The 19,638-nt window shown below is 46.9% G+C and overlaps 2 protein-coding genes across 2 annotated transcripts; both read right to left on the minus strand.

The window, feature by feature from the left end:
• Nucleotides 1–9,013, minus strand: TRIM25 (tripartite motif containing 25). Its single transcript, XM_075719773.1, has 9 exons — nt 8,399–9,013; nt 7,138–7,233; nt 6,000–6,233; nt 5,331–5,487; nt 4,617–4,700; nt 4,158–4,223; nt 3,494–3,520; nt 3,050–3,136; nt 1–2,358 (listed from the first exon to the last, which is right to left on the minus strand). Exons 1-9 carry the CDS (start codon nt 9,008–9,010, stop codon nt 1,826–1,828), a joined length of 1,896 nt encoding a protein of 631 aa, XP_075575888.1. The 5' UTR covers nt 9,011–9,013; the 3' UTR covers nt 1–1,825.
• Nucleotides 9,014–13,424: 4,411 nt separating this feature from the next.
• Nucleotides 13,425–19,461, minus strand: COIL (coilin). The gene is made up of 7 exons (XM_075719655.1): nt 19,211–19,461; nt 17,374–18,559; nt 16,946–17,032; nt 15,792–15,839; nt 15,116–15,191; nt 14,292–14,380; nt 13,425–13,688 (listed from the first exon to the last, which is right to left on the minus strand). Exons 1-7 carry the CDS (start codon nt 19,459–19,461, stop codon nt 13,599–13,601), a joined length of 1,827 nt encoding a protein of 608 aa, XP_075575770.1. The 3' UTR covers nt 13,425–13,598.
• Nucleotides 19,462–19,638: the final 177 nt, after the last annotated feature.

Genomic DNA, 19,638 nt, shown 5'->3' on the forward strand with positions numbered 1-19,638 from the left:
CATATTCTGACCAAAGAAATGGAAGAGTCTTATCAGACTTATGCTATCCTTGACAAATTACTCAGAGTTTACAAACCAAGTAAAAATAGAGGCACCAAGCCTGAATTCCTGCAAGTCTCTCTAAAGCACTTTGGCTAACGTGAAATGTAGTCACAGAGGTTTCCTTTGAGCCTTCTAACAACCCCCTTCTAAACTGCCAGCAGTAGCTTTGTGTTTTATTTCAGCAAGTCTCATAAGGGGGATTTTTACAAACCAAAGTCCAGGAAGTCTCTCATGTGAGTTTCCCTGTTCTTCATGGGCTACTACAAGAAATAAGAGCTAGCATGGTAAGTCCAGAGGCATCAACAAGATACAGGCCCAATAACTATGAGATCCAAATACCTTGATTGCCTACTGATTGTTTTAAAGTTGTAAGAAAGAAATGCAGAAGTACGGATTCCTCTGTATGTGGCGAGGACTTCTGAAGACATACCACAACCCAAAGCAAAGAACACCAGGAGAATTAAAAATCCATTGCAGTGGGAATGGAAGTATATTCTCCTTAGTGCTAATTCCCTGTATGTTTCAAAAGACTCACCCATCTGCCTACAGGCTTCATGCAGAGAGGAAGCAGGATTTCCTATGTACTGTGCACACTGTCTTGAGACTCACAGAATAGCTGAGGTTGGCAGGGACCTCTGGAGATCATCTAGACCAACCCTCCTGCACAAGCAGGTTGCTCAGGACTGTGTCCAGTCAGCTTTTGAAAATCTCCACAGATGGAGACGACTCCTTGAATGAGAGTCCAAATAACATGTAGGGAATCCAGTTTCTACCACCCGAACAACTAAAGATACACCAGCAGAGAATATCCCACCTCACAAAGAGGAAAAGCTTTATGACAGCAGACCCTGCTTTAAGTGAACAGCACACTTATGTTCCCTATGCAAGCCAAAAATGTACTCCTCAAACTCCTCAGCACACCAAAAAAAAAAAAAAAAACACAAACCACTGAAGAGCCTTCAGTGTGAAGATGTGAAGCATGTTCTGGGTCAGAATATGAGACAGAACGCTTCATCCCGCAAACTGTATTATTACAGGGCACACGCTACTGCTCTGCAGGATATCTTCCTGAAGACTCTCTGGCATATTACCAGTCTCTGAGTTTATGTCATTTATTTCCTGGTGATTCTGACACCATTATCCATCAACTCTAAAAGTCTCTGCCTTTCCATTCTGATGAGACTTGTCATATTGGCTTTTATAACAATGTCATAAGACCTGAACTTACTGATTTTAGTAGTTCATTCTGTACCGTCTCATGGCATCACACACCAAGAACACATGTACTGCAAATCCTGACTATGGACAGCAGTCTGCATATAGAGAAAAAGATAACACCAAGACCTACCTCAAAGGCTGGGACCTGAATTTGTCTAGGAATTCTTCCTGTTTCTTTCTGGAAGAAAGAAACCTGTGAAACACATTTAGACCTGAAAATTAATTCCCGGGATCCTTTACAGCAAATCACAGAAGCCACAGTGGCTACTGAAGACATTTAACAATGGTTCATATCGTAACTTTGCTTTTAGGACAATCAAGATCTTTGCAAAACCTTATACGGTAGTTTTTACTATCATCAATGTTTTACTAAATCACTATCTAAAGGCTTTAGCAATTCAGACCAAAGAATCAGCAGATTTCCCAAACAGCTTAAAAGATCTGATCATTTTTGTCTCAAACAATCGATCTTTGAGACTTCTTAGACTAAGACATACAAAGAGTTGCTGCACGACTGATTATCTGCATGTAAGTACTAAGGCAAACTAAATTAAGATATGCGACCTTACTGTTTCATTTGGCAGAGAGAGAGAACAGTGCCACTGGAAAATAACCAGAAGGCAGGGTACAAGGCTTCAGTAAACTGGGTTTTGAATTTATAGATCAAGTTATGCTTCTCCCCAACAGCCATGAAAATCACAAAGCCTCCCTCACAGTGGAGCAGCACACCAATCTTGGTAGCCTTCACATTGGGTAAGCACTTTTCAACATCATTATGCCAGGATGATATTTTGCAATTAAACCACTCAATACACCAAGAACTGCTGTTCCTCCCCAGGCGGCTCTCTGGCCCATGCCGGTTCATGCTGCCGTAACAGATGCCAATGCCACAGAAGTTGTTCTGTTGCAGTTCCACTTCCCAGTAGTGGATGCCTCTCTTGAAGCACTGGAACCCCAGCACTTGGGAACAATCAGTGAAGCGCTGAGGGTGGTTGTTGTAATTCATGGGGATGTCTGAGACTGACATCCTGGTATACCCCTCAGACAGAACCACTTTGTTATGAGCTGTGTTGTAATCCAGCGTGATGTTAGCAGCATCTGCAATGACACGAATCGTTTGAAGGTACTGAAGAGCAAAGCACTTTTATTTATACCATCCTGCCTGGGCACTTGTTCCTATGCACGTTTATCTCCCTGCTCTGCTCTCCTCCACAGGGCAGGCAATTCTTAAGGCGACAGTAATAGCTGCTGGGTTCAACTGCAGCTCTGTGTTACACGGCAGGCAAATGGAGGGCAAGTTTCCTTCCTTCCCGCATCCCCACGGGATTCCTTCACCACCCAAATATATGCTAGCAGAAGAAGGGGATTGCCGATATGTCAGCAAAAGGCACACCATATTGTATACCATCTGGTATATCATCTTAAGCAAGCCATCACAGGCTCTCATAAAAGCCTGCATCTCATTTCAAAGGAAAATCCAGTGTGTTACATCGTATTTCTAGGCTACCCTAATGCAGTCATTTTGGGAGAAACCAAAGCCATTACTGAGAAAACTTCATTTACCTTTGTAAAGATACATGAATACCAAAGATAAATTTGATTCATCTGGCAAAAGAACCACTTAGAAACCTCCTGCCCCCTCTTCCTCCAAAAGTTTCCGTCACTTGTAACAACTAGTTGATAACCTACTAAGCTAACTAAACCCCCTCAGATAAACAGAGGGCACATAAAGATGAACTTTCTGTGCTTATTGCACTGGTGTTAAGTAGTGTAACATTGGGTGTCTTACACTGCAAAAGCTCCTCTCTGGATTTCTTCAGAAAGCTGTCAATAAGCTCTTTACTTGAAACAGCAGCTGCAGGATTTGGTGTTGGTGCTGTGTCGACAGAAGAAAAGAGAATTAGGCCAGTTGGGAAGAACGCCTGCATAGTTAACACACAGTCACAGACACCCTCAGGTTGGAGTGGAGCTCTAGAGGTTATCTGTTTCAGCCTCCTGCTCCACGCAGGGTTAACTTCAGTATTAGCTCACACTCTTGTCAAGTTTTAAAAATCCCCTGTTGTCTGTGGGCAACGTCTTTCAGTGCTTGATCGCTCTCACAGTGACCAGTAAGAGCCTTCTCGGAGCAAGAGCTGAACTTTTGCTTAATACACCAACACTAGTGACCATCTACTTATCTTTTTAAGAGCAGTCAATGAAAATTAGAATAAGTATGCCGAAAGTTTGGACTCACCAACTTTAACAGGTTTCTTTCTCTCCTCTGGAGGGGGAAAAAAAAGAAAAAAAAAAGTGAACTGTGAGTTCTACTGAGACTGAAAAGCCGCTGATAGACTATGCCACCTCTAACACTACCATCATGGCTCTTCTGAGGCAGCAGCAGTAGATAAAGCTGACAGTGCGGCATGCCGAAGCCACGTACAAATATACCTATATGGGAGAGCTACACATGAAGCTTCGTCTCTACTCCAGCATGCAGCGTGTTAGGGCAAGCGGTCATAAGCCTGTTCCCATGAGGCACACAAACTATTCCTTTTCTTTTTACAATAGATCTTCTAGTGCAGCAACAGGAGCTACAAGTTCATTCAACTCCAGCAATCCACAACAGGCCCTGTGGAGTGCTCCACACCCAGGACATGTGAATGGAAAGGACCATGTGTCAAGAGCTCAGTGGATCTAACAGAAGTTTCTTAACACTTGGATTTATTTCAAAAAGAGAATATGGAAGATCTTTCAGACAGGCTGGAGTGCCGCATTAATACCAGTATCTCGACAGAACAACACTGAAAGGCTCCAGTATAACCTGCCAAAAAGACTGTCTCCATCACCCCAGCCTTAGACTGCAAGCAAGACACGGCCAGCAAAATGTTTGCGTAAGGCTCCTATTAATCACCACTTACTGGTATCTGCTTCCCACTGCAAAGTGGCTTGAGTCTGGTGAGGGATTTTCTCTTTCTGGGTATGCTCTTGGGGGAGGCAGAAGAAACACGAACAGCTCATAAGCAGGATTCAGTACATACAAATCCATCAAACAAGCCAACAGATGTTTACTGCAAATGACAAAAAACCTGCAAGAACCAGAGGGTGGGGAGGCTCTGCTTTGCTTTACAGCCTGCACTGACACCACTGCAGGCGCACACTGAGGCTAACGCACCATCGTACCTGTGCAGTTTGCTGCTTTACAGCTCACAAGACATTCATCACTAAATAGCCCAAAACACCCTCTCTTCTCCACGCCAGTGCTCACTACAGATAATCACTGCATCACCACTACAGCAAACAGCTCTTGGGTAACTGCTTGAATTCTTATTTAATGGTAAAGCCACAGTTAGGAGAGGATGATGTTCTTTAGTACTTACGTGGTCCTGGAGGCTTCTTCCCAGCAAAGGCTTTGTTTGGAGGAGCTGCTGGAGGGTGCTTAGGTTTCCCGAGTGGCAGTTTTGCTGCAATGGCGATATTTTACATTATGGTTTGTATTGCCAGGAACAGTAATGCATGAGCAAGGACATTTTTCAATCTTATTTTTCAGTCATGTGAATAGAACTTAAGTGATACTTGGCAGAGATGGAAACTGCATAGGAGATACCCGTGCCCCAGTCCAAAAGATACTTTTGCTTAACCTGGCAAGCAGGGCTTAGGGCTTTTTTCTACAACACTTACACGATCAGCATCTTTACAGTTGAGTAACCACAGTCCTATCACTCAAAAGCGTCTTATGTCTGCCCTCAAATCCACATCCTAACTGCACCCAACCCTGCTATATAATAAAAACACAAATTACTGTAAGGAATAAAGGCTGAGCTGTGCCAGAAGGGCATAGTATCACAATACTCATCAGCTTATCCAAGTATAGATAAAAGTAAAGAGACACTGGCACTCTTTTTTCCTAGTTTAGCCCAGACTGTAGCATTTGTTTGGAAATGGAGGACCACAGAAGTTGGAAGACAATTTATATTAACCAACTCTATTTGTTGCACTATTTTTTTTAACAATATTTGGATTGGAAGAGGAAGAAGCCTCATTTGAACTCAAAGCCAAGGCAGAAAATGCCAGTTCTCCCAGTGATACAGTACCTTCTGCTCTTTTCTCCCTCCACGGAGCCGTTGCAAGTTTCACAGCCTCTTTAAGGTTAATGGCAGACTGATAAGCAGAAAGTATGATGTTTTGGTCCATTTCAATTGCAGGGATAAAAGCCTCTTTTGTTGACATTCGTTGCAGTGCTGCTGCTCTCTGAAATGAGAAATGGAAGATCTCAGGCAGACCACCTTGTGTAGCAGACACAGAAAAAATCCAACCACGTTACTTTAAATGGGGTGGGTTTTGTGCATTCATCTCAAATTCAAAGGAGCAAAGGCTACAGTCAGACACGACCCATAGCAAAATTTCAGCAGCAACCCATATGCATTAGTTCTCAACTGATATCTGAAGCAGTGAGAAGGATCTACTAGACTGTGTCACGGCATGGAGCTGCAACAACTCACGGAGATTAATTCTCTCACTCACTGGCCCCTCCACTTATGGCAGAGGCTGAATTGGGGGGAGTTACCAGACATTGCTTCATTTCAGCACTCTCATTGGTATCTGTGTGCTTATCAGTATGTCCTTTTACAGCAGGTTCTTCCACACGACTGCATTGTCATTTGACTGAAAGTGTCTGGAGAGCAGGACTACCACAGCAGGTTTCTGTGATTCTGCATTCTAGAAACATGAAGAACTGGATTTGCATCTAAAGGACGTATTACCTTCAAAAACAGAATGTCATCACCTTCAGTCAGTGCCATCTCAATCTGATCTCTGAGAGACTGAATTTCATTCTTCTTACTTCCCAGAACACCGTAAATATAATCAAACTTATTGCAAACTCTTTTTTCTTCATCTGCAATTACTTTTAAGGTCTGATTTTCTGTTTCTTCAATTAAAACCTTAATTTCTGAAAACTCACTTCTGATCAAATCTTTCTTTCTGGAAGCTGTCTCCTGGAGCAGAGAAGAACAGACAGACACTGGTTTCAAAAGAACAGCTTGTGGACAAAGTACTGCTTACTACTACTACTACAAGAAAAACCCAAGCGTTTGAGGAACATGTAGGCTTCAACTACTCGAAACAGGCAATAGAAAAGCCATGTATTTCTATGTCGTTTGGAAAGAAAAGTCATTCACTCCCAAAAAGTCAGGCCAGTTGTCAGTCTCCCGACCCCTGCTGCGGGAGCTGCAGGCAGAGGCCAGGCCAGCTGTGCCATCCAGCAGTTACCAACACTGGGACTGGGCTGTGCCACTGCCAGCTCGGACGCCGCACACCCACTCGCACGGCTGTAGCTGCTTCTGCCTCCAAGATACAGCATGTCTGGTTAATACAAAGTAATTCCTGATCCTCTGAGAGGTGTTCCAGAGGAGCGCAGAAGCGCTACCCCAGCAGCCTTTCAGTTTCTTGGACTCTACCAAGTTCAGAAAGGATGGTACAAGTGAGATGTACCCAATCCAGCCGTCAGGACAAACAGCAACCCCAATCATCAGCTAAGAGCAAGGTTTTGTTGTGGTAATTTATGGGGAAAAGGCATCCCAACTTTCTGCACTGGTGCAGCCATTACAGCTCACTAATCCTTTAGCTGCACAGATACGTGCTTTCTGGTGCCACAGGAAAAGATGGGTTTGAGCCCCGTTACGGATCAGGTGTGTCACAGTGGTCGGGTTACTCCCATCTCCCATGGAGCTGCCTGGCTCTGCCAAAAGGCCTCTTTTCTGTTCCTTCCCAATAACATCTTCTCCCGCCAATGCAATCTCAATACTACAGCCCTTGTCACGAGAGTACAAACATCAACAACACGCAGCAGCCAGCGTATGCCAAGCAACCTGACAGCATTTTGAATGGTCACCCACTTACAGCAGCTTGGCTTTGGTTTGTTTTCACCGTGTTCATCGCTCGAGCAGCCCTCTCGCTCTGATTATGCAGCTCCATCAGTCTCTTCTTCAGCGCTGACTGCAACAGAAGAGATCAGAAGGTGTTTCAGAGGAGCAGTTGCCATCTCTGCTCTCAGTCGGGCCATGCTTACTGGAGTAAGGATCGTATTTACAGAGGGTTTTAAATAACCTCTGTAAGCATTTAGTACTGTCGATTTAAAACCTACTGCTCCTTAAACCTTACAGGATGTAAAAACTCCTTCCTGCACCTGTGTGGCTTGTGGAGCCGGCACCCACCCAGCAGCTCCACCTCTCCCAACAGCAAGGTGCATGCCACTGACTCACTCCTTTGGTAAGGACCGAGCGCTTCTGTCAGCACAGCAGTTCCCAGCGCTATGGGCTGTTAGCTCTCAGGTTGGACTTCTGGCACTAGGCTAATGCTGCTGTTCACCCTTCTTGTTTTAATTGGGAATTTTATTGCCCAGATATGAATTACCTATTCCTTTAGTTCAAGATGCTGCTAAGCTAAATCAGGGAGGACTTCGTAAAGTAAGCAGTTTACACGCTTGCTGAACAGATGAGAGCTTGGCCACCTAAACTTTTCAAGTGTGCTTTACTCATCTACCCTCTGGTTTTCAGCTCCACTGTAAGATGTGAAGGCCAGGTTTCCTTCCCTTCTAGTCCCTGGAGAACCTGCTCCTGGCTTTCATCAATGTGCTAGAGCTCTCCCTAGACTACTTTTATAATTCTTTGCTTCATAAGAACATACACAGAGCAACGTCTGTCTACAGTCCCTCGGTCAGCCTGCGGTAAGGCCACGCAGCGAACGCCGTGCAGCGAGCAGCGGAGGTGGCTCGGAGCCGGGGGCGACGGCCGCGGAGGCGGGAGGCCTCGCCAGTCGGCCCAGCTCAAGACAGCGGCCGGCTCTCAACCCCGCGGTCGCGCCTTCCCAGGCCCTCAGAGCGCAGTCTTGGAGAGAGGAAGAAAACGCAGAGAGTGACGCTGAAGACGTGCTCGAGCGCACGTTGGAGGGCAGATAACAGTTTGCCAAGGCCCGGCACGAGATTTACAGCCCAGGTCTTGGTCCAGCCTCCCCCCGGCATTCCACAGCCTTAGGACCACAGCACCCAGGGACCCACCGGGCCCCGGGGGAGCGAAGGGGAGCCCCTGGGTGCCCCTCGGAGGGTGCCGCGGCCCCGGGCAGAGCCAGCCGCCACCCGCCGCCGCCTGCCCCGGCCGCTCACCTCGGCGTTGGCTTTGGCAAGCTGCAGGGGGCTGGTGTGGCACAGCTTGTGCCCGAGGAGGCAGAGGGAGCAGATGCAACTGCCGTGCTGGCTGCAGAAGAACTCGAAGAGCTTGTTGTGCTGCGGGCACTTGCGCTGCTGCAGGTCGCGCAGGGGCGGGCAGAGCTGGTGGTCGCGGAAGGCGGGGCTGTCCTGGTGCGGCCGCAGGTGCTCGGCGCAGAAGGAGGCGGTGCAGGTCAGGCAGGTCTGCGCGGCCGGCGCCTGCAGGCAGCTGTCGCAGTAGACGGGGGTCGGGGCCGCCTCCTCTTCCCCGGCCCCGGCCCCGGCCCCGGCCCCGGCCTCGGCCTCGGCCCCGGCGCAGCCCTGGAGCTGCTCCACCACCCGGCACAGCACCGTGTTCTTCTGCAGCTGCGGGCGGCCCGCGAAGGTGGCCCGGCACTGCGGGCAGCTGAAGTTCTTCGACAGCCCGGCCCAGGAGAGCTCCAGGCAGGAGGCGCAGAAGTTGTGCCCGCAGGGCACCGTCACGGGGCTGCTGAAGAGGCAGAGGCAGATGGAGCAGGTCAGCTCCTCCTCCAGCGCCGCCAGGCCCGGCTCCGACGCCGAGCCGGCCATCGCCGCCAGCACCCCGGCTGCCGCTGCCCCGAGACCTCAGAAACGAAACTCGGGCCGCTGCTTTCCCGGAATCTACGCGCCCCGTCCCCGCCCCGGCCGCAGGGGCGGCACCCCCGGGACCGGCCCCTGGCAGCGCCCGGGACCCGCCCGCTTGCCGGGCGGCGGCGGCGGCTGCGCTCGCCCCGGGCCGGGCCGGGAGCCCCGGGGGCGGCCGCGGCTCAGCCCTGCGGGACGGGGTCGGGGGAGCGGCGGCCGCCGCCTGTCCCCGGGGCCGCCTGTCCCCGGGGCCGCCTTCCCCGGGGCCGAGCTCGGCCGCCTTCCACTCGCGGGGCCGCGGGTGGGCGCGGGGGCGGCTGAACCCCACCCGCGACCCGGGTGGAGGCAGAAGGGCCCCGCTGGAGGTCCCGAGCCGGGGGAGGCCGGTGCAGCGCGGCCATCGCAGCCGCTGGCCCCGCGAGGCCTCGGGTTTGGTTTCTAAACCCCAGTGAATAATTTCAGACGCGGGCACCCACCCGGGCTGCCAGCCCCACGGCGGTGGGGAGCGCTGCCGCCCGGCTGCCCCGCTCCCGTCCCAAAACTGGACAAAAAGAAAAGTCTGGATGCTCCAGCACAGCCTGGCAGCTGCCGGCCTCGTTCACCGCTGCCCGCAAGCGTGCGCGTGAGGCCAAGCAGACGTGTGAACCCCGGCTCCCGCCGCGCCAGGGCCGAGCTGCCGCCGGCCCCGCTGCTTTCCTCTGAGCTACGGCTAACCTGGCTGTTGAAGATCAAATAAGCTGTCGTTGATCCAGTATTTTTAAAGCACACAGGTTACTGCACTGTAAACGTGGAAACCGTCCCAACAGAAGATACTTCCTCTCAAATTTTCTTTTTTTTCCCTCAGTCTAACTGCTGAGTAACCCCTGTTTCTAACAGAAGCATCGGATGCTGAATAGCAATGCGCGCAACTGCTCTCGTCTTAACTACCTTGACTCCAAATTCCTCCAGTGGCCCCTTCCTGCTCCCTCTTCTGCCTTGTCTGCTGGTGTCCCAGGGACTTCCTCGCTGCTCTCCATACTTCTCCACTGACACCGGCAGCACAGATGAAATGGAGCAGCCTGGCACAAATCTGCAATTCCCCCAAGAATTTAAACAGACCTGGTGGTCTGCAGCAGCAGCAGCCGTCTGCTCTTGCCTGCATTTTCGGTGGCTGAAGGACGCCTAGTGTGGAGAACTGCTGATGTTCCTTTTAATGTCGTTAAAAAAGTATTAGCAGGGAATTGTGGGGTTTCTGTGTTGGCATTAGTCCTCAGAGACTTCAAAAAAATGTTCAGGAATCATATAAAGCACTCAAAAGAGGAAATGGTGGTTTGTCTGTTGTAATTAGTGCTTGGAAAGAATTTCTTAGCCAGTTATTCTGGAAGACTAAATTAAATCTGAGTGGTCATTGTAAACCTACACCGCACAGATAATGCTGATGTCTACCTACATCAATAATCTGCCCCAGTCTCATCATACTCCTTCAAGATGAACGAGGAAGGAGTCGCGTGTCACGGGCTCTGATTCACGGCTTAGTAATGGTGCAGAGGACAACAGGAGGCGTTCAGAGCTGCCGTGGCTTTGACAGAGGAGCAGAAGTTCAGGGATCAAGTTTTTAACGTGCTTAAGGGTGGAAGAGTTTCTGGGAGATGGGCATGGCTCCCCTTACTTACAGCTTCATTGGGATATGCAGATCAGGGCTTCCTAACTGCTGTCAGAGGGGACAGGAACACCTGGGGGTACCTGAGAGGGGGTGGTCGCCAGTGACTGCAAAGGAGCGTTCTTACAGAGCTGTGGCGTGGCTGTTACCAGAGATGGGACCAGAGCAGCTGTTAACGTCTACATTTCTTATTTTTCTATAGATGAACGAAGCTCTTCTTCCTGGGCTTATCTGGACTAAGCCGCCATCATCTTTCAAAGGCTCAGCACCTTCACTGTATTTTCTGCAGCACTCATCTGGCGTCTCCTGATGCAAAGGTATGCAAATATAAAGGGTAAATATGCACCCTCACAATCATAGCTTTTGCTTCTGGAGCAGAATACACAACGTTTACAGCTCAGATAAGCTATTTAAGTTCTCCATTGTCAAAGAGGGCTTGAAATTCTATTTTGAGTAAGCCCAACCACTCCTGCTGTCTAAAAACCAACAGTGTTTAACATTAAAAATTACTGAAGAATTTTACCATTTAAATAGCTACTGAAGTTACTACTCTCTTTGCTTCCTCACAGTTACTGGAGAACTTCTTCATGTGGTTCTGAACTAAATCTAACCTTTGGCCCAGATACTGCTAATTGAAAGTGCCACGCAGTCTGAGCAGGAAGTTAGAAGCACAGCAGAGTAAGTTGTTCCTTTGTATGCGTGGCTGAGCAAACATTGAGATGGCTATTCTGGTACTCTGACTTTTTTTTGGATTTAATATTCAAAGTGGTTTAAGTAGCTATGGCTTTCCCATCAGAATTATAAATAACCCCAAATTCCTGAAGAGCTGACACCTACTCAGTGCACTTTCGCAAGGCCTGTAGTCACAGCAGCGAACTTTCAGGTCTTTAGGGTACGTTCAGCAGGTTCTGTTTGCAGGTGCTGTTCTTGTCTGTAGGCCTGTAGCGCGTTGTGCATGTGTGACTGTTGCTTGCTAGCTCAAACGCATCCTCGCGTTTTGAGTCATGAGACTAGAATTTGTTAAAAAATTGCAACAGAATTTTTAAATGAACCCATGCTGCTAACTTGCATAGAGGAGGGTGGCAGGGAGCCCCCGTGACTGGCAGCTGGAGCTGTCCCAGCAAAGGGGCTTGCACGAGACCCCAAAACTCTAGGGACAGAAAGCAAGCAAAAAGGGTTTGGTCAGAGCATCACCAGCTCCCTCTGGGATTCACATGCACATACTTATTCCGCATTTCTCACCCATTTAGCCCTGCCCCAGCTCCCCAGGTATGAGGAACCTTGTGCGTGGCTCTGTCAAGAGAAGGTGCGTGGGCGTGGCAGGCAGAGCAGTCAGCCAGCTCCGTCAGACTGCATTTACTTGATTTAAATTGTGCATTGGAACAGTAGTTTCACCCAAACTTGGTAGCAATGGGTAAATAAAACTCAAGATTTTCTCTTCAAAATATCCTCTCTCTGGGGTGTATTTGGTTTCAACCATCATCTGCTCGTCACAGCCAGAGGGACTCTGTATCCATTTCATTTGCAGCCAAAATGCGCTGTAGGCAATGGAACGAGAGGCGAATCCTGCTCTAAAATGCTGTGAAATACTTGCATTTAGCTTTTGCAGTTTTGTAAGAATTCAAAATTAACAATTTCCTTTAGAAAAAAAAAAAATCTTTCCATTAATCCCAACTGCCTCAGCATGACTGCGCTAGAGTGTCTGGAATTTTCTTTTTGTCCAGTTTGCAAGGACACCCACGCATGAATCCAACTGTCCATTGCTCTGAAAAACAAATTTTAACATAAAACAATAGCAACTAAAGAGAACCACAATACACAAATCAGTTTTACTCATGTGATCCCTTCATGAACAAGACATTTTAATAGGGATAATGCCAAGGTGTGCAATATTTTTATGTAATCATGCACTAGTCAAGAGTACATGTTAGCTAAACTGTGATGTACAATTTTTCAGGTGTTTGTTTGTATCTAGGGTTTGGTTTTTATTTTCATGTCTTCTGTTTAAGAGTCAACTACCCAGGCCAGGGATTATCCTAAATTGTAAGACTTGCCAAGATGCAAGTACGACATGGGTACGAGGTGCTACCTCGATGCTAATAATTAGCAGAGCTGTCAGTGAAGCGCAGTGCCACCACCTGGCAACCCATTCTGCTGTCAGGAAGGAAGGAAGGAAAGTCAGCACAGAAACCTCAGCACTTAAAGGGCAGACAGGTTTGCTTTAAAACAAACAACCAAGTTTTTCAGAGCCTACACAGATTAACACACCAGGACACAATTTTGCCAGGGATTCATGTTATACTCCGCTCGCTCTAGGCAAAGTTGACAGTTACCAGTACTATTTATCTGCCTCTCAAGATTACAGAAGCTTGAAATCCACAAGCTTTTCTTGACATGTTCACGTGAACCCCATAAATAACTGCAAGGTCATGGCATTTGTATCATGCTCTGCAGCTATAGAGGAAGAGATGTGCACTTCAACAATACTTGTATTTAATTTTTAAATGTTGTTTTTAATTACCCTTACGGCAAGCTACCTCTGTATGGCAGTTATATGGCTCTAGCCAAACCCAGACATTGAAATGGAATTACTGACAGTACAAGGTCATATTTTTGATCAAACCATTCCAGTTCTGCAGCTCGCAGCAGTAGGATATAAAAATTGTTATTAAGCTTCTATTAAAAAAACCCACAACAAACCACAGATCTATATTAAAGACTTCCTATAATAAACAAAGTATTCCTCTATTACATAAAAACATATACTAAGAAAAAGTGTTTCTTTTTCTTTTGGCATAGTTTCTTTTTAAAACCATTTATTAAAAATATCCACCAGTGCAGCTGCTGCCCTCAGAACTAGAAGGCAGCACTTCACAAAACAAGTCCGTACAATTATTTACATTTGTTCACATCTTAGATTGTTCCATTTTCAATGCTGGATCCGTTAACTGGAGGCTCAATGATCAGTCTTGGCTCTATCAGTGCATCCCAACTTTCAGTTATCTGAAAACAAAATACAGACAATACTTAGCATGTACAAGCTATACGGGCAGATGCACTTTCTCCTACATTATGGCTTTGTCTCGACTTGGACAGTGCTACTGAACAACGATCACAGATCCTTCCTGTGATTCATCGATCATTTCCCTGCTCACTGCAGGGGGGCTGGGCTGGATGACCCCTAAAGGTCCCTTCCAACCCAAAGCATCCTATGATTCTATGATCTTCTTAATGACCCTCAACCTGCCCGACATCCTGGGTAAGGGAAGATGCAGGTAAGAAAAGCAGCGCGTGGAACGAATAACCTGGTGGGAACTGATAGTCTAGCTAGATATCATACCGTTTATTTTATTAGCCAAAACAAAAAGTTACATAGTTTGATGACTGGTTTTGAATCTAGTTAATTGAATAACATGCAGGAAGTGATTCTTATCTTGCAGTCATGCACATTCTTGCTAGAAAGGAACAATTATTTTTGCTTTCATTTATTTTAGTCAGATGCATTATTATAAACAGAATCTCGCCGTGATCAATGCAGTCATAAAGCAGGGCACGTATCAGCTATGCAAAACTTATAACAAGCTTGAAAAGAGGACAGCCACATACCTTTGTATCCTGAGGAATGGCATACTCTATCAGTTCTGCTCCATCTGCAGACTGGTAAACCAGATCAAATTTCCCTGGCTCTTTAGCAACTTAAAAACAAACAAACAACTCCATTAACTATAAGCAAAAAGGTTTAAATGTTTACCATATTTAGAAAGCTAGTCAAAACCAGGGTTTTTTTGAGTAGGTTGTTTGGGTTCGTAATTGTAACAAAGAAAATCTGAGGTAGAACTGAATACTACACACCAAAATTAAGGTAATTATGTAATATAACTACATGCATGAAAAAGTTGATCAACAATATGCTGCCCAAATTTGAGGAAAATGCTCATATGATGATGTTCGTTAACTCTGGCTTAAATGGCAACTGCAGTATACACATTCAGTTTCAGGGACATTCATAGTTTCAGGTGTCTGAAGTGCACTTTGTCATTGCAGGGACTGTTCCCATCCACTGAAGACAGTGGCTTCACTGACATCACAAAGAATGGCATTATGATCTAAAATTTTCTCTGTAATTCCATATAATAATTGTATTTTTTTCAGGAAATGAAACCACAGTAGAGATGAGTTACTGACTCCTCATACTGACTGCCAAATTTTGTTTTGTAAATACCTATGAGCATCTTCAATACAACTAGCAAGCATTAGAATTTCTCCATTTAAATAGACTTTTGGGGACAGAGGGAGTGAGGAGGGGAGGGGAGTGTTGAGAAGGAACCCAAGGAAGTTGTAAAAACTCCTGAAACATGAGTGTGCCTTGGACTAGCTGTTTTCCAAGTGATGCACGTGACAACAAGCATTTGGTGTCCCAGGGTACGTACATTGTCCTGCTGAAGTCGAAAGGATCTCAAGCTCGATCTGTTTTTTATCGGCATTCCAACCGATTATTTTCCCCTCCTTCATAAAGCGACAAGAAAAGAATCAGACAAGCTATACTTCAGCACTGGGTAACTATTCCATATTACAACCACTGTGGTACTTGATCACAGTTAGAGGATGTATATCTGTCACATTTTTCTCTGTGTGTAAAATCTGAAAAGTATTAAAGCTCAGCAATCTGCCGTTACTGGCATCAATAAACCAAAGTTACTCATTGTCACCATCCTTGTAGTTTAAATCAGTACTTATTCAGAAACCAAGTTATCTGAAGTAGCTACAAAATTTTACTTGCACCAGTTTCAAGAATTTGCCTTGACTTCAGACAGCAGTAGACTTGAATACAGCTCCATTTTCTACCTGGTCGCATTTTTTGTCATCTCTAAAATATTAATGATCATTAACAATGCTTGCGGGTTTTTTTTAAATAACTGTTACACCTGTCAAATTTTCAATTAGTTTCAGGTTCTAAAGTTTTTATTTTTACTGCTGTACCAGGAATAGCCTGTAGAGTCACATGGACGAGAAGAAAAATACTGCACAACCTCAAAATAAAATTTAAGCCTTACCACACCTATAATAGTTTTGTGAGGAGATTAAGGGAGGAAAGAAAAGCAGTACCTTGTAGTCTGAAACTTCAGGACTGTAATTTTCAGTTAGTTCCAAGCGCTGTTGAAAGAAACACAAACAACAAATTACAACTTTTCCTGATCCTTGATGATGCCACCTATACCCAGACGCAGTTTCTTAAGCAAGAGGCAAGTGCAAGAACCAAGTCTCCCACTGCCGGATCCTGACGCCTGTCACACTCCGAGGTAGTCTTCCAGGACTCACCGCTCCAAAGGATTTATGCTCAGGTCAGGCTGTGAGAGGAGTTAAGGGAGATGGATCCCAGTCTCCTCAACTGCAGTGATTTAATTTTCATTTACTTTTTTATTGTGCAGTGAACTGTAATGATCTGTTTGGTAAGATTTGCAATAATAATGTAGAAACGCTCTAGAGAGAAGTAACAATGCAGAGAATTTTTTTTTTTTTTTTCCTTTTTGCAGCATCTAATTTTAATGCTGACTTTCCTTGCGTGTTGGAAAAAGAGGGGTAACATGCTTCTTTCTGGCATTCTTATTTCAACATAAACCTTGAAAATATGCCCATGGTAGAGCGAGACACTTTGTGAAGGTGCAACCAGAAAATTCTGTTATTTGTGAACTGACTTGTATGCCAGCTAAGAGAGTCATTGTACAAATGTACATGGAAATGACACTGAAATGACGGCAGAGACAACATTTCTGTTTGTGTTATACAAATATAGAAAGTCTAAAGAAATGCATTTAACTTACGCACATGCTCCAAACCTTTGTAAAAATCAAAGTCAGACTTTACAACAAAAGAACTTTTTAGAGCCAACAACTGTTAAATGAGCCAACTGTTACAGTTTCTGTTGTATGGGAAACTATTAGGTTAGAAAGACAGCAAGAGAGGGAGTGAACGCTTTCAGAGGTGCCTACAAACATTAGACACAAGATGTTTTAGGTGCTGAACCATCTGCTTAAGTTTAAAACAATTTTTTTAAAAAAGAACAAATAAGTAGGGTAAGACTACTTCCTAACTCTTACACTTCTAGGATAACGGTCCCAGAACAATGTAAAATTAAGTTCTTCGGTGTAAGCTTTTGGTTGTCAGGACTACGCTATCTGTAGCGTGTCCTGCAAAACTTACAGTGGCCCAAATGAAACAATTTTAGCCTACTAACATTCAGTATTTCAGAAGTTCTTTACCTTAAAGGCAATTCTTTCTCCCACTTGTGGTGGGGCAGCCAGAAGAGGTAACACACTATAGTCTCTCTTGGGGACTTCCACGGGATTCTGTGAAACAAACAGTAAACCCATTGATTTAATTACTCTATTAATAAAACCAGAAGACAGTGTTTATGCTGTATGGATTTTAAGATCATTCTGAGAAGAGTAAGGTACATATCCAAGTGCTTTGTTTTGAGATACACAATACAATTACTTAAATAGTGTTTCATAAACACTTCCTCAGGCTGCTAAATAGAGATACAGTAAATATCAGATTTACTAAGTTAAGATCAACATTTATCCTACTAATCTATTTCTGCTTTTATGAATTACTCTCACCCTATACATTTTTTGTATAGTTAAAGCTGCAAGAGAAAGGTGACCCTATGACTGCGTAAGTCACTCACCTGGACAAGAACAGAAGTGTTTGTCGCAGCTTCATTTAACTGCCTCTGTTTCTGGCCTTCACTGCTGTAGTTATAGAAGAAGCCAGGGTTTGCTCCTCTCCCATGGCCTTGGCCCCTCATCATCCCACGAAACCCACGGCCCCTAGGTCCTCTCCAGAAGTTATCATCTCCTGTTCCACGCCCCCTTCCACGACCTGGGCTGGCAAGTGGTCCTTGAACACTGGTTGGCAACTGCTTAGTACAGTTTCTTACTATGGAATTACTCAGTCCAGCATTTGCTGCGGGTTTTTTAATAACAAGTGTTTCTGAATCTGAACTATCAGACTCTGCAGAGGAGGTCTTTGCTTTGGGAGCCTTGGTGGTACTGGTTTTTACAGCTGCCGCACTGTTAGGCAGTGACTTCTCCTTTGCAGTACTGTCTTGTGCTGTTGCCACTTTCTCATCCTCTGTACTTGAGTCAGAATCTGAACTAGAGGACTGGGATTTCTTAGCATTTTTACTAATTGCAGTCTTAGTGGAATTTTCAGCATTAGACTTTACAGTCACTTTATTAGAAACAACAGTTTTCACAGCAGAATTTGCAGGAGCTTGGGATTTGTCTTTGGGAAGTGTTGCCACTACAGGTTTATGGGAAGATTTATTTTGCTTTATGTTTAATTCACTGCTGTCACTGTCAGACGACGTGCTGGAGGAATCTGAAGCTCCCACCCTCTTTTTTCTGGACTGTGTTGTGATTTTTTTGGTGTTATTTTTACCAGAATTTAGAGAAAAGCTCTCAGTTGCCTGTTTTAAAGCCATCTTTGCTGCAGCAGACTTTTCATCCTTCTTTTTTGTTGCCAACTGTTTCTCCCTCTCCATTTTTTTAAGCTTTTTAGATTGGACAGTAGGGCTCTCTTCCTTACCTTCTGCGAGTCTATTTCTTCCACTAACGTCTTCCTTTCTTTTTCTTTTCTTGTACCTTTTTTGAGAGTCACAGATATCTACAGAGGTCTCTTCCCTACAAGAGGAATACTCAGGGTTATGTTTATTCTTTTTCTTTTCCCTTTTATGCTTGTCTTCTTCATTTCTAGAGAATTCTTCCTCCTCCTGCTTTTGTCTACGCCTTTTTTTGTCTTCTTTTGGTGTATAAGAGAAGCCATCATCTATCTCTTCATAATCATCTGCGACTATCTCTTCCAATTTTACTCTGTCAAAAAAAAACCAAACCAAAACCCCAATCAAACAAAAGCTGCTATTCAGCATAATTAACACCTTTTTTTCTTACATGTTAGCAGTTCAGGTAAGGTTTTCTTTTGGGAGTGGGGATGCTCCAGCTGTTCAGAAAGTTCAGTTCTGAACTTTCAGGGAGTCTGGAAAGCAGTCTCCAGAGCGCGGGTTGCTATCCCACACCAAGGCTCGCAGCCCGAGCCCTCGCCCGAGGGCTGCAAGGTCTGTTTGAAGGGCCCGGCGCGGGTGCTCGGGAGCACCGGGGGATGGAGGCAGCGCTCCCCTTCCACCCTTGAGGAGATCTCCGAGCCCTCGGCTCTCTCCAGCCCCTTTCAGACGCCCTGGGGCTACTCGGGCACCGCGGGCTTTGGGGAACAGCGCCCGCGAGCACCCGGCTCCTGCTCCACTCCGCAGGGAGCCTCGGGAAGGGCCCGAGGGCTCCTCTGGGGTTCCCCGGGGAGGGCACCGGCAGGCCCCGTCCGCGCCCCGCGGCGGGGGGCCGCGCTTCAAGCCTGCCGGGGACCACCCCCCCCGCCCCGCCCCGCCCCGCCCGGTGCCGCGCAGTCCGCGGGCCCCGAATCCCCTCTCCCGCCGGCGGCGCAGCCCGGGCCCCCGGCAGCCCCCGCCGTACCGGAGCGAGTCGTTGTCCCGCACGAGGCGGGCGCTCTCGGTGGGGGGCAGCAGCGCTCCCTCCAGGAAGAGGCTGAGGCGGGCCCGCCGGCTGAAGCCGAACCTGTGGCGGATGAGGCTGACGAGGTCGGTGACGAGGCGCACCTGGCTGGGCTCCAGCAGCAGCCAGCACAGCGCGCAGCCCGGGCTGCCCGGCGGCGGGTAGTCGAAGAGCAGCCGCAGCCTCACGGGGCCGCCGGCGGCCGCCGCCATCTTGGAGGAAAAAGAGGGGGGCGCGCGCGGAGGGGGGTGGGGGGGGCGGGGAGAGCGGGCGACGGCGCCGCGCGTGGGACAAAAAGGGCGGGCGGCGCGCGAGCCTCGGCCAGGCCCCCTTGCGGGCGGGGCCGGGCAGGTCGCCGCGCACGTGACGCCGCGGGCGCCGGGAGCCGT

Source organism: Pelecanus crispus, chromosome 12 (genome assembly GCF_030463565.1).
Source record: "Pelecanus crispus isolate bPelCri1 chromosome 12, bPelCri1.pri, whole genome shotgun sequence".
Lineage (NCBI taxonomy): Eukaryota > Metazoa > Chordata > Aves > Pelecaniformes > Pelecanidae > Pelecanus > Pelecanus crispus.